Source organism: Labeo rohita, unplaced genomic scaffold (assembly GCF_022985175.1).
Source record: "Labeo rohita strain BAU-BD-2019 unplaced genomic scaffold, IGBB_LRoh.1.0 scaffold_54, whole genome shotgun sequence".
Taxonomy (NCBI): Eukaryota; Metazoa; Chordata; class Actinopteri; order Cypriniformes; family Cyprinidae; genus Labeo; species Labeo rohita.
Genome location: NW_026129462.1, coordinates 712,530 through 727,689, shown reverse-complemented (window position 1 = coordinate 727,689; position 15,160 = coordinate 712,530). Strand labels below are relative to the sequence as shown.

Below are 15,160 nucleotides of genomic sequence, written 5' to 3'. Positions count from 1 at the left end.
CGTCTGTGTGTGAAGACTATGCAGGTGGTGGCGTACCGCAAATCCAAGAATGAATATTCCTAAGTAAACTTAAACCGATTTCCACTGCTCAGGGAGTGGGGAGCAATTAACATTGTTCAGGGACCATGTTAATCGCAACACAGTTCAGTCATGGACTAGCTGGTTGTCTGAATCAGGTTAAATAAGAGAGCCATGCGATATATGCAGAGTGACAGTATGTGAGGAATGGAATTGAGAAACGCTGATGTATTTAATCATATGTCATATCGTCCTAATTTCATTGAGGGATAAAGTTCAATAAGTTTTACTGGACTTAAATTGAACAAATACACAATTTCTTACAAAGAGCTGCTGAACAGTAACGTTTAATCACATGAGTTGCTTTATGAACAAGGACAGTGATCACAACGAGCCATATCACAAATTAAATTACATTTCCAAACGTGTTATTCATAGCGTAAGCACTTACAAATTCAAGTGGATCGGAAATTGTAAAACTGTAATAAATAATAAATACAAACGACAAAGCCAGATTTTTAAGTTGTTTATTTTCATTGAGCTGCTTTCGCCATTGTGTTGTTTTAAGCTGAAAAGCATAAAATTGCGCTTCATTTTAGATCCGTTCTTCACTCCGGTCATGACAGCAGACATGGCAGTTCATGTCACAGCAAGCGTTCTCCATTCTAATGTGTTTTTAAATAAACAATATAAATTTTAACATCTACCTCCACTATGACTGTAGCGTCCGTGTCCGAATGTCCCAGAATACCGTGCGTTGCTGACGTCAAACATCCATTCTCTATTGTCGGGTTTCATCGGGGGCTCGGGTGTAGTGATGGGAAGTTCGGATCATTTTACCGACTCAGACCTTTGAATCTTTTTTCGAGTCATTTCGTTCATTTTAGCAAAATATAATTAAAATGTTACCTGTTACCTCCCTAACACATCTACTGTTTACACAAACACACTTAAAACATAACAAAACTATAATGCTATAAGAAACAGAAAATATTAATTCAATGTTTAGCTGGGTCTTTAGTCTATGATTCGCTCACCTCGCCTCTTATCTGACAAGTTTTCGGGTTTGAGTCGTTCGTTCATCACCTGACAGCTCAATTAGCTAACCAACGCAGTCTGAGCCGGAAAGAGAATTGATTAGTTCATCTCTCGAGTCTTCGGGTTTGAGTCGTTCGTTCATCACGTGACAGCCCCATAAGCTTAACCTATGCAGTCTGAGCCGGAAAGAGAACTGATTAGTTAATCTCTGGAGTCTTTGGGTTAGAGTCGTTCGTTCATCACGTGACAGCCCCATAAGGTGAACAAACAACTCTAAAAACCCGAAGATTCGAAACAGCTGAACTAATTCCAGTACAGAACCTAATAGGATGTTGCGCATGCGCGACTGAACGAATCACTCCGCGAGATGACTCGTTCGTCCCGAGTCACATTAAAGATTCGTTCAAAGTGAACAAATCGTTATATGCATCTTTGTTGAAAGCTGTCCCTGCTGGTTTGGTGCAGTTAATTAAAGGTGCATTGTGTTATTTTCCTGTCATACCAAGATTAGGTAATATGATTATCTCAGGTGTAAATTTTACAGACCAGAGCTGTAAAAATAAGGTTTTATGAACACTAGTAAATACACAGACTTTCCCTTCTAAAGTAAAGAAGAGAACTCTTGTTTTTGATTTTCCAGAAGATAAAGTAGTTCAAATTAGAACAAGATTTCTCTCTTTTCCACTTTTACCGAAGGTAAAAGAAGTTCATTTTAAAATTATTAATGATATTTATCCCTGTAATGAGTTTCTCAGACATAGATTTAATATGGATTGTAATGAATGCACTTTTTGTGAAGCAGACATAGAGTCATTGGAACATTTATTTTATTTATGTAAATTCTCTAAGAAACTCTGGGATGACATCTCTACTTGGTTAAGTCTGAAATATGTGATACCTGACTTTGATTTTAAAATTGTAAAATATTTGTCCTTTTGTCGGAATTCTGTTGAATTTTTGGTGAATAATATTGTGATTTTGGCAAATTATTTTATTTTTAAAACTTATGCGTCATAAAAAAAGCCCTTAAACTATGTAATCTTTTGAAGGTATTTTTTGGTGATTAAGCCCTTTGTATTGTTTTATTTCTATATTTACTATTTAAAGTGAACAAATCGTTCAAGAACGACCCATCACTATTCGGGTGGTGAGCATGCAATCTGTAACCTTAGTTGCGTGCAGTAGCTGATGCTCACGAAAGCGTGCAAAAGCTTATGCGCCCTGTTTTTCCGGTTTTACTTAAATTGATCCCGTTCAGCAAGGAGAGGAGAGGATGGAAAAGGGGGGGCACAGTAACTCGTTTACACAATAATTCATGTGCTTCCTCCTCTTCCTCTTCTTCTTCTTCTTCTTCTTCTTCTTCTTCTAATGTTTTATGGCGGTTTTGGCAAACCAACGTAAAAGGTGCATTACCGCCACCTACTGATCAGGAGTGTGGAGTGTACATGGATTAGAAAGAAGAAAGGATGGGGAAGAGAATTAAAAATAAATAAATAAATAAATAAATACCACTAATTACCACAAACTCATATTCTTGCCATATTACCTGTCTTTTTTAAATAATTAAACAATTCCTCATTAATTATTGAACGTAATTGTCTATTTCCTAATAAAGTCTTGAGAGATACTTTATCAAATCCCAACAGTCCTAATTTTTGTTCAAGTTGATGCCTTTCTCTATCATATGCTTCACATTCTATTAAAATATGCTTAACTGTTTCTGGATTCCCACATTTATCACATCTGCCAGTTTCATGTTTCCCTATTTTGTGCAAATTGTAATTTAACGCTGAATGTCCAATTCTCATTCTTGTTATGACAACATCTTTCTTCCTGCTGCCACATCTCATTCTCTCCTCTCCAACGCACTCCTGAATCTGATGAAGATGCCTTCCTTTTGTTCCACTATCCCATAACTTTTGCCATATCTTTCTTACTTCAATTGATATTATCCTCTTGATTTCAGATTTGCTAATTGCTGTCTTAATTTCAATAAATGAATGCTTCAAAGCTATCTTAGCCAGACAATCCACTTCCTCATTTCCCTCCACCCCAGCATGAGCCGGAACCCATAAGAAGTTTACCATTATCCCTAGCTGCCGTATTCTATACAGGCATTGTAATACCTCATATAACAAATCTTGCCGAGCTACAGATTTTCCACTCAACAGACTTGTTAGTGCAGACATTGAATCTGTACATATTACACTATAAGAGGGCTGTATTTCCTCAATCCATTGCAACACTAAAATAATTGCTAATAATTCTGTCGTAAATACAGATATATGATCTGACACTCTTTTGGCTATCTTTGTCATAAATTCAGGAATATATACTGCTGCTGCTGTTCTACCTGATTCAGGATCCTTTGACCCGTCTGTAAATATCTGTAGCTTTGAGTAATATGTTTGACTTAAATACTGTTGAACTACTATATTTATTGGAATGGTTTTCTCCTTATTGCTTATTTCTTTTTGGATTTGTAAGTCAACCAAAGGCATCGGAAACATCCAAGGGGGTACCACTGGGATAGCTACAGATGAAGTAATTTCACATTTATTCAACCCCAATCTATCGGCCTCCTTCTTTACTGTCCAACCAAAGCTCACTAACTCTTTATACTCATATTCCCAGCAGTTTTTCAAAAGATTTTTAACTGGATGGTGTTCTGAGTGACCCTTTCCTCCTGCCCAGTACCTCATCCTCAACTGTATCCTGCGAAGTTCTAAAGGCATTTCTCCCATCTCTACCTGTGAAGCAGATACTGGAGAGGTTCTAAAAGCTCCACTACATAAACGCAGAGCCTGTGATTGTACTATTTCAACTTTTTTAAGCAAGGTTTTACTCGCAGAACAATATACTATACTGCCATAGTCTATACTTGCTCTTATTACTGCACTATATACTCTTTTCAGTGATTGTGAACTTGCTCCCCAGTCAACACCCGCTAAACATCTTAACACATTAATCCCTTTTTTGCATTTTTCAATTAATTTCTGAATATTAATTCGAAAATTTAGTTTTGAATCCATCCACATACCCAAGAATCTGACTACATTCACTTGCTCTAACTGATGACCATACATTCTAATGCTCAAACTTGGATTATTCTTCTTATTTGAGAAACAAATTACCTGAGTTTTTTCCACTGAAAACCGAAACCCCCACATCTTAGCCCAGCCCTCTACCCCATTCACCGCACTTTGCATTTTGTTTTCAACAAATGAAACGTTCTGTCCCTTTTTCCAAAGTGCACCATCATCTGCATATAGTGATCTACCAATTCCACTATCAATTCCGGAAAAAACATCATTGATCATCAAGTTGAATAAAATAGGGCTACTTACACTCCCTTGCGGAGTTCCATTCTCTATCGGATATGTTTGAGAATACTCCGTTCCTACTCTAACTTGAATTGTTCTTCCAAACAAAAAATTTAAAATCCAATTATACATTCTTCCATTAATTCCCATTTTTTCTAATTTCATTAGTAGCCCCTTTTTCCACAACATATCATAAGCTTTTTCTACGTCAAAAAAGACCCCCACTAACACTTCCTTCTTGATTTGAGCTTTTCTTATTTCGTTTTCCAGATACACTATAGAATCCATAGTACTTCGTCCCTTTCGAAATCCACTTTGATATGCTGAAAAAATATTCCTGCTCTCTATTACATATACTAATCTATTCATGACCATACGCTCCATTAGTTTGCATAGATTGGATGTTAGAGCAATAGGTCTATAATTACTGGCCTTAGAGTGATCTTTTCCTGGCTTTGTAATCGGCACAATTATTCCATGCTTCCAATCCACCGGTAGGGTTCCTGTTTTCCAAACTTTATTAAAAAGACTTAACACCACATTTAACGAGACGTCTGATAAATGTTTAATCATCTCATAACATATTTCATCCTTGCCTGGAGTTGTCTGTTTTACTCCCGCAATAGCTCTCTTCAGTTTGTACAACGTGAAGTCTAAGTCTAGTGTGCTACCTGTAACACTCTTTTTCTCTAATATATGAATGTTTTCTCTCACCTTTTCCTCCCTATACTTCCTCATATTATCCGAGATATTCGAACTACTATGTACCATTACAAATGCTTTCGCTAGCATCTCAGCTTTGTCTTTATCAGAAACTGCAATTTTATCAGTATTTACTAACACTGGAATATTATTGTTTCTCTGAATGCCTCCCATTTTCCTGATCATACCCCATAACTCATTAATATCCATTTCTTCCCCAACTCTGTTACAAAACTTTCTCCAGTATATTCTTTTTGCTGTTCTAATTTCTCTCCTCACCACTGCTTGAGCTCTCTTGTAATTAATATAATCCTCAAACTGTAGCGATTTTCTTGCTTTCTTAATCGCCCTGTTTCTATGGACAACTGCTTTACTACATACTTCATTCCACCATGGTACTGCTTTCCTACTGCTTGTATACTTCTTTTTACCTATTACTTCCTCTGCTGTACTTCTCAATATTCCACTAACTTTCTTACTTAGATCTTCAATATCTTCACTTGTTACGTTAACAACTACCATTTTATTATGACATAATTTAGTGAAAAGTTCCCAGTTAGCGGACTTGAATTTCCACCGAGGGTTTCTTTCTACCTTTGTTTGAATTATTTCCACACCTATTTGACACCATATAGGATAATGATCACTTCCAGTGGTACTTTGCCTAATCACCTTCCATACAGTTTTACCAGCTAAGCTATCAGACACTAAAGTAATATCCAAAGCTGAGTGACGCCCATTAGAGATGTCTAATCTAGTAATGCTTCCGTCATTGATGCATACCAACTGGCCCCAATCAAGCAATTCTTCCACAACTAACCCATTATAATCATTCTTACTACTCCCCCACAGGGTGTTATGTGCATTGAAGTCCCTACACCAAACCACTTTATTACTACTAGTTCCTTGTATATTTTCCAGCACACTCTTACTTAATTTTCCACAAGGGTTATAGAAATTAATTATTTCTATACTATACTTCCCTTCCCAAACTTCAATCATCACCACCTCATGATCAGCAACCTCCCCAACATTTCTGTATCCAATCCCTTGTTTGATAAATGTTGCAACTCCTCCACCATTCCCTTGTTCCCTATCTCTTCTAATCACCACATACCCTTGTAAATTAAAATTCATCTGAGGTTTTAACCAAGTTTCCTGAATACAAATTATATCCGGTTTATTTTCAAGATTAGAAATATACTTTTTGAATTCTTGCCCATTAGCAATTAAACTTCTTGCATTCCATTGAAATATTGTAAGCACCATCATGAGCCACCACATCCTGTTTGAGAATTTGATGTTTGCATCTTTAACTTGTCATTAATCATTTCCACTGAAATGCCCTCTATCTCTAGGTACTTTTCAGCCGCTTTGACTATAATTTTGATTCTCTCTGTCCGGCTCTCCGTTTGAGCAGAGCAATTCACGACTTCAGCCATAAACGCAACAAATGCCACTTTATCATAAATCCTTATATTCTCTTTGGATGTTTCTTGCACTTTATCAATTCTTTGCTTAGATGTTACCTTTCTGCTTCCTTCTTGCTCTGGGGGTTTTCCCACTTTCTTTAGTGCCTCAGAATATGACAGTCCCTCCTCTACTCTGACAGTCTGAACTTGTGCTGCATGCTTCCTTACTCTACACCCTCCATAACCCACACTATGTTCTTCTCCACAATTGCAACACTTTGGGTTAACTCCTTGTCCGCACTTGCCGTATTCATGCTCCCCACCACACCTAGCACATCGTTGTTTACCCCTACATACAGCCGCAACATGACCATACTTTTGGCATTTGAAGCATCTTAACGGAGGAGGCACATAAGGTCTGACCGAGTAACTAATAAATCCTAGAAATACTTTGTCCGGTAATTTTTCCTCATCAAAGTGAATCATTACTGAAAGGCTATCAACCTTTTCTTTATTTCTGATGAATTTCAGTCTTTTAACATCAATTACTGCAGCCCCAGTCAGACTTTTCTTGATCTTTTCTACTGTTACATCAGTTGGGATACCGGTTATTACTCCCTTAACCCATTTCTTTTCTTCCGGGATCAAGCAGATCACTTTTTGTCCACTAATCGATTTTATTCCTAGTGCCGCTTTTTGTTGCCTACTGTCCTTACAGTATAGGATTAGTCTGCCATCCCTCAATTTCTTGACACTCTCTATTATTCCAATCGATTCTTTAATTACCTTAGACAGTTTCAGTGGATTAATCATCTTAACTGACTCATCAGCAAATTTCAACATTACCTTAAACTCTTCTTTCCTTCTTCTTACCAGATGACTTTCATTTTCACTGTCTGTTTCAGAATAATTACTCCAGATTTTCTTTCTTTTCCGATTTTCTACTAAACTCCATTCATTATTCTTACTCCCTCCTTTGTCCGCGCCAAACATTTCATCCTCCATTTCTGGATCCTTTCCGGACTCTACGTCACTTCTTACCATGCACACTCCAGTCACAGATCAGCTGTTGCCAAAAACCGCCCCTTTCCGTGCAACTCCTCCCTTCTTCTGCTTCTTCTTCTTCTTCTTCTGCTTGTTTTATGGCGGATCACAGACTTATAAGTGCATTACCGCCACCTATCTCTCAAATGGACTATTGACACTATAACTACAAAATTCCTGATTATCCTACCAACCCACATACAACCCTACTTGATTCTTATACCCGTTCAGAGTCTTCATAGAGCTTCATCCGGCTCTATTCTTAATTGAAAACTGCTCTCCCTTATTCTCTAGTTTGTCCTTCAACTCATTTCTTTCAACAGTATATTTCCTAGAGTACATTATAACATGTTTTATAACTGTTTCATTAACGTCACATACCTCACACAGCCCTGTTGGATGTTTGCTTATTAAAAGGAATTAACTATTCAACCTCGTATGCCCCAATCGTATTCACGTGTTTCAACGGTTTACTACCTGTATAACGGTATATAACGCCGAGCGCCCCCTGCTGGAAGAACCGAGAGGAGAAACATTTACAGACTGGGATGACGCTCTTCCACTGCCACCCTACATCGCACAAGTTTTTTCTTCTTAATATTTTCTTTTAAATACATTTACACTTTGTGTTATATGGCATTGCATTACAAATAAAAACTAGTAAGCACTGCTGCGAGAATGTTTGTAAAACAGCTGCTGAGGGAGTGACGGTGAATTTGACATTTTTCTATCTTCAGCAATCACTCTCTGGATATTCTTTTCCTTGTATGGAAAGCCGTGGGAGTTTCTTTGCAATCTGAGCTAAACTTAACGCAAAAATCATATTTTCTGCAGTCTCGATCCCGTTCACCTAACTGTAACGCTTTCACTACATTAATGTACATTATTTAGTAGATAAATATTGTAATATATATATATATATAGCCGTAACAGAAAAAGATTCGAATTCCTGACGACTCGTTCAGGCAAATGTGAGCCGACACACTTTTTTTTTTTTTTTTGATAGACAGTAACTTTATTTATTGTGCACTGTCGGCTTCACAACTTTTCAGATAGTTTATGTTCACATACAGCTACATGACAAACCATATGAAAGATCATATTTGAAAAGGCATATAGGAGCACTTTAAAATATACTTCGTTTGTTTTCCTCCAGAGGGCGCTCGACCTAATAAAAGTAATAAAACATTGAGAGACTTGAACCTTAGAGAAACCTTTATTAATAATTGCAGGCAGATACACAGATAGCAGTAATGAAGTAAGTTGTGTCTTATTCGATGAAAATAGAAATAATAAGGTCTTTTAAATTGGATTTTAATTTTTAAAAATAGTTACTATGACAAAAACACTACAAGATCAAAAATGACTTTTAAAGTTCAGCATCCAGCTTTAGATTTCACTTGTTTCTGAAAAAGATGAATATATATATATAAAGCCATAAATTTATAATCTCACAAATATTTATATATATCCAAAAACGCTTTGTGAGAAATGACATAAATTACATACCTGATGTGTGAATATGTGCTTGATCCTGTTCAGCTCTTCTGGATCTGATGTCATAAACCAGAATAATAACAGTAGCCACACCCACCAGAGCAGAGAGGACCAATCGGATCACAGCTTCAGTAGAACCACAACAGTGAACAGAGTCTGAGGAATAAAAACATTAAACTGAGACCAGCTCAGTCAATAAACGCTAATATCAACTCTAATATCAGCGCTGGCGCACCTGAACATGTGTGACAGAGTTTGTTGATGTCCAGATGTTGAGTCTGATTTCTGATGGGATTGTTGAGCACACAACTGTAGATGTTTTTATCCTCATATTCCACCTCCAGAGGTAGAGAGAGACTGATGCTGAGATCAGACACACTGATGATGCTGGACAATAAACTAATTCCTTTGAACCAGGAGAGAGTCACATTACTCACATTAAACACTGAACACAGCAATGAACAGTTTAATGATGCTGATGATGATGATGAAGAACAGTCACTGCTGATGACAGGAACTGGCAGACGAGCTGGAAAACATGAGAGAATAAGTCAGTGAGTATTTAAAGTATATTCTATTAGTCTTCATCTTAATTATTTTCTCAAACCCCCAATATTGTACTTTTGTACTGAAATGAGCCATGCTATTGACACTGCCTGAGCAAATATGCTTATTCATAGAATGTATTGGTAACACTGCAGTAAGGACACCTGAATGCTGTAATCCACACTGCTTTATTTGACAAAACAGAATTCACAAGGGAGAGAAAAATTAACTGAACTGCCTTCACTGAAAATATATAAAAGAGGTTTGCTAAATTATTTGTGCATACTAATTATAAAGACTGGCAGCACAAATTAGACTGTAGTTGTGACTCACCACAGACACTAAAATTTAATCTATTTATGGTTAGTATTGTGCCTTTGATGGATATTAGATAAAGTCCAGAGTGTGTGGTTCTGGTGTTTGTGATGGTCAGAGATCCAGTCTGATGATCCAGCTTCAGTCTGTCTCTGAATCTCCCATCAGGACCATCATATGTGGAGAAGATTCCATCCTCTTTAATGATTTGAGCTATAAGAGTCTCTGGATGTCCAAATGTCCAGGTTATCACATCACGTGTCTGTATTTCAGTAACACCAGATTCTAGAGTGACTGAATCTCCCTCCATCACTGACACTGAGTTCACTACATCTGAATCAGCAAACGCACCTGAATAACAAACAGAAACAGTCAGATTAAGACTTTTAAATAACTTCATGAAGGTTTACTAAAGTAATTGATTTGAAGTTTACATGTGAAATGATTAGTATCCAAACAACAAAACAGATTAATAACTTGAATTAACTTATTTACTAATGCAGGGACTGAAATCATCAAAACGCTTTTATTTCAGATAAAAATCACGTCACAACTAAAGCTGCTGCTGTCTGAGCTTCAGTGTTTTTATATAGAACACATTCAAAGAAGGAAAGAAAGAAAAAAAAAAAAACTCACCAAAAAGACTCCACATACATAACCAAAACCTGTTAAACATTTTCAGCGGTTTCAGTCCAGTTTTCATCTTCACAACTGGCTCAGTAATGAAATGACAGATGAGCTGACGTGAGGCTGCTCTGCTAAAGTGATGAGAAAATCTACTCTCAGCTAAAATAAATGCTCCTCTTTAAATATTCATGTATGTGAATGTAGCTCTTTGCTTATTTCACAACATCTTAACGTGACCATATTGAGCTCCAGTCAGCCACAGCTTCCTCTTCTTATTCTGCTCAGTTGTGTAATTTTTGACAGAAGTAAACTGACTTATAACATGATCATTGACTATAGAAGTTAAAAGTGTCTTAAAGCAGCCATTTGGATCTGCACAAGAGATACTGATAGTTTTTGGCTCTGCTCTCATCAGTAACTGTCTTTAGCTTGTTTGTTTCTTATCAATTTCTCATCAAATGTTTCTCCTCTCAGACTGTTTTTAGTGTTTCTCCAATGGCTTTATGGAACATGAACAGATCACCAGCTATAACTGTGTTTAAAAGTGTTCTCTTATATTTCATATGACAGTTTATGGAGTGGAGGTCAGAATGTTTGGTTCATATAAACAGGAGAAAAAATTAAGCCTTCAAAACTACTGACAGATACACTGACCACATTCATATAATAATAAACATGCTATTGTCGAAGCTGTTTGTCAAGGCAACAGATTAAACCACACTAGTTGTAAATATATCAGAGCACAACATGTTTAACTTTGATCACACTACATTCAGTGGATGACATGTATTGCATTTATCAGTGTTGCTCCTACTAGTTAAAAATGAATGTTCATGAGAAGAGTAGTCTGTAAATCTCATTTATTATTTATTTTGAATCTAAACAAGAATTGAGATTTGCATTGGTGTGTCTGTGTGGTTTAGTCATGATGAGAAATGTTTGAATTCATTTTCAGATTTATGGCTTTTGATTGTTATAAAGGAGGTAGTGAAGGTTGTTTGTTCTTTTTCACTTCTGCTTTTAATTTTGGGGACATCGTAGCGGATTTTGAACTTTGTAAAGAAGGGTAGGTAACAAGACTCGTTTGTAAGAGGTGTTCTCTCGTTACTTCACTATTTTTATTGATTGTAGTTTATGTATGACTTGATGTCGGGGCAGATATAGCACTTCAAAGGAAAGACAGCAGATAAGCATTTACGTCAAATACTGCCGGAGCTTCATCAAGAACTGAACATATGGTGCACCAATCAAGGAGGTAGTGTTACAATACTGATGATTTAGTTTTTTAGGAGTTTGTTTTAATATTATTTATTTTTCTGTTTTAGTGTTGTAGCTGAATTATTTCCTGACTGTTTGTTGTCTGACCGTCCCAGTCGAAATAGTGCATGTTAGAGGTATTGTATTTTCATAAAGGGAGTATTTTTTATGTTTTTAAATTGTATAGTAATTATAGTGGGTGTGTCTTGTTTAATTGATGTGTTTTTATATTTTTATGTTTTGTTGCAATAGACTGTGTTTTCCCTTTCAGGAATGCACGGTTACTGTTTACTTTAGATTTAATATATTGTTTGTTCATCACTTTTGCTACGTGAATTTGGGGACCCAGAGTGACAGAGGAGACGTTAGGCTCCAAAGAAACTGGGTTTATTGTGATTGTGATCTGATGCTGACTTGTGTTTGTCATCTGCATTGCCCCCTGTTAATTAAGTTGTTTGTTTTTTTCTTTTGTAGGTTTGGTTTGGTTTCTTAAGCCAGCAGTGGCCACTGAGTTGACCTCACTTTGTGGATGGCGGTGGTGAGGTGGCTGGGTTTGTGTGGTGGGTTGATCACTTTATTTTTTGGTTATTTTTTTAGGCTTGCTGTGTGATTGCTGTGAGCTTGACTGCTGTGAGAACACTCTTGCTCCTGTGCCATTTCTGTCTTCACTTTCTAGGTAACCTGTGGCCATCTATGGTTGGTTTTCTTTTTTGTTATTTTTATTTTTATTTTTTTTTTTGATGTTTATTTTCTTTTCATGTGGGTATTTGTCACGGCTGTGTAGAGGAAGACGAGCAACGATGGAATATAACGAAAAGTCTTTAATAATAATCCACAAACGGTAACTCCAGGCAGACACAGACGGAAACCACACACGCCAACATAACTTCAACATCCGACAACTAAACAATGAACAGAATCCAACATATAAAGGAGTGTTAACAATACAACAACAGGTGTGAGTGATTAACCAATAATTACTTAAGAAACGGAACAGGAAAGACCATATATGGACACAAGAGGGAGAAACCAACAAAACAGTCCAAATGGGGGTGTGACATGGGGCAAAACCAACACAAACAGTCCAAGGGGTCTGACAGTATTTGCATTAAAGATCTGTGATGTGATGTTTTAATGTTTTTGACGTGTCTGAATAAAAATGTACTTGTTGACAAAAGCCACCCCACAGCCCCTTTCGCCTGGTTATTGGGTTTTTTTCTGGCTTTTGATTGTAGACTTTGGTATTTTGGCAAATTTAAGCAAAATAACTCTTTGAAGCACATGTGAGTTCACCTTGGTCTTTTCTTCTGTAGAAGTGTAGAAGCCTAGATCCATGTTTTCAGATTTTTAACTTACGTTATAATGAGCTTAGACAATAATTCTCGTGTTTAAACTGTTTACTACCTATATAACGGTATATAACACCGAGCGCCCCCTGCTGGAAGAATCGAAAGGAGAAACACTGACAGACTGTGATGACGCGCTTCAATCGTACGTACCAAAGTTTTTTTCTTCCTCTTAATATTTTCATTTAAAAAGTACATTTACACATTGTGTTACATGACGTTACATTACCAAAAAAAAAAAAAAGTAAGCACTGTTGCGAGGGTGTTTGTTAAACATCTACTGAGGGAGCCACGGTAAATTTGACATATTTCTGTCTTGTGATCGTATCGATCTGTCGCGGGGTTTTCTTTGCTATTCGAGCTAACCGCAACGAAAAAAAATCATATTTGCGACAGTCTCGATCTATTCAGCAGATCAATGATCAAAATATTTTTTAGCTGCCTTGCAGATATACAAAAACAACAATAAAATAATAATAATAATAAACACTGTTTTAGAGGTATGAGAATAATAATGTAAACATCTACAAATAAGGTTTAAAATAATGTAAAGCTTTATATGTGGCGCTCTGCTGAACTTCTTTGTATTCCTCCAGAGGGCGCTTGACATAAATGTAACAAAACACGGAGAGCCTCTTTTAACCTTAGAGAAATGTTTATTGATAATTGCAGGCAGATACATAAGGCATGTCGATAACAGTAATGGTGCAGTGAGATCTGTATATCCTATCTGAGGAAAATATAAACAATAAGGCCTTTTAAACTGGATTAAAAAAAAATGAAAACGAAAGAATCTTTGAATTTCTGAATTCTGCTTTATACTTTAACTGTTTCTGAAAAAGATGAAAATATATAAAGCCATAAATTAAAAAAAAATCTCTCAAGTATTTATATATGCAAAACTGTCTGTGAGAAGTTACATCAATTACATACTGGTGTGTGAATATGTGCTCAATCCTGTTCAGCTCTTCTGGATCTGGCGTCATAAATCAGAATAACGACAGTAGCCACGCCCACCACAACAGAGAGGACCAATCGGATCACAGTTTCAGTAGAACCACAACAGTGAACAGAGTCTGAGGAATAAAAACATCAAACTGAGATCAGCTCAGTCAATAAATGTTAATATCAACGTTAATATCAGCGCTGGTGTACCTGAACATGTGTGACAGAGTTTGCTGATGTCCAGATGTTGAGTCTGGTTTCTGATGGGATTGTTGAGCACACAGCTGTAGGTGTTTTTATCCTCATATTCCACCTCCAGAGGTAGAGAGACACTGATGCTGAGATCAGACACACTGATGATGCTGGACAATAAACTGTTTCCTTTGAACCAGGAGAGAGTCACATTATTCACATTTACCACTGAACACAACAATGAACAATATGATGATGATGATGATGATGAAGAACAGTCTCTGCTGATGACAGGAACCGGCAGACGAGCTAGAAAACATGAGAGAATAAGCCAGTGAGCGCTTAATGTAGATTCTCTCAAAAATTTTAATGGATTCAGATTTACCAGGATTACACTCCCCTCCAACCCTCCACAAAAAAATTTAATGTCAAGCCCTGGTGCTCACTGATTTTAAATTATAATTTTGACTGCCCCTGAAATGGGCCACATAATTGACATTACCTGAGCAAATACACTCATTCATTCAGGACGATCATTTATTGCATAGACCGGAGCAAGAAAGAACTAATTCTGATTCTGAAAATACATGTGCACAGCTCAGTCGAATGACCAAGTTTGTCCTTTTTAACTTGATGTAACCTTTTTAACTGAATGTATTAAGCCAAATCTATGTTGAGTTATACAACATTAATGACAAAACTAGAAATAAGAACGCAGTTTATCTGTCAATCATGCACGTGAGACGAAAAAAGGTCGGCTGAAGACCTGTTGTCATGCAGAGGTGTGCCGTAAAATATTCAGTATAAATAAATACAGTTAAAATTTTAATCGTCATGCAGTGAAGGCACCATGAGCCAGAAAAAAATAACAAACATGAAAGTTTTTTTTTATTATTAT

The 15,160-nt window shown here is 36.7% G+C and overlaps 1 protein-coding gene and 1 long non-coding RNA gene across 2 annotated transcripts; one reads left to right on the top strand and one right to left on the bottom strand.

Moving 5' to 3' along the window:
* Positions 1 to 8,816: 8,816 nt before the first annotated feature.
* On the bottom strand, positions 8,817 to 10,655 carry LOC127161082 (uncharacterized). Its single transcript, XM_051103723.1, has 5 exons — positions 10,532 to 10,655; positions 9,914 to 10,246; positions 9,270 to 9,563; positions 9,047 to 9,190; positions 8,817 to 8,943 (listed from the first exon to the last, which is right to left on the bottom strand). Exons 1-5 carry the CDS (start codon positions 10,596 to 10,598, stop codon positions 8,927 to 8,929), a joined length of 855 nt encoding a protein of 284 aa, XP_050959680.1. The 5' UTR covers positions 10,599 to 10,655; the 3' UTR covers positions 8,817 to 8,926.
* Positions 10,656 to 11,670: 1,015 nt separating this feature from the next.
* On the top strand, positions 11,671 to 12,418 carry LOC127161086 (uncharacterized). Its single transcript, XR_007826932.1, has 3 exons — positions 11,671 to 11,777; positions 11,848 to 11,916; positions 12,254 to 12,418. It is a non-coding gene; the product is annotated as an uncharacterized LOC127161086 (long non-coding RNA).
* Positions 12,419 to 15,160: the final 2,742 nt, after the last annotated feature.

Bases quoted from the DNA above. Each gene is read 5' to 3' on its own strand.
- LOC127161082 (XM_051103723.1), bottom strand. From the start codon at position 10,598: ATGAAAACTGGACTGAAACCGCTGAAAATGTTTAACAGGTTTTGGTTA. The intron at 10,247-10,531 runs GTGAGTTTTTTT...TTTGTTATTCAG, and splicing joins ATGTATGTGGAGTCTTTTTG to GTGCGTTTGCTGATTCAGAT. The intron at 9,564-9,913 runs GTGAGTCACAAC...CATGTTTTCCAG, and splicing joins ATTAAATTTTAGTGTCTGTG to CTCGTCTGCCAGTTCCTGTC.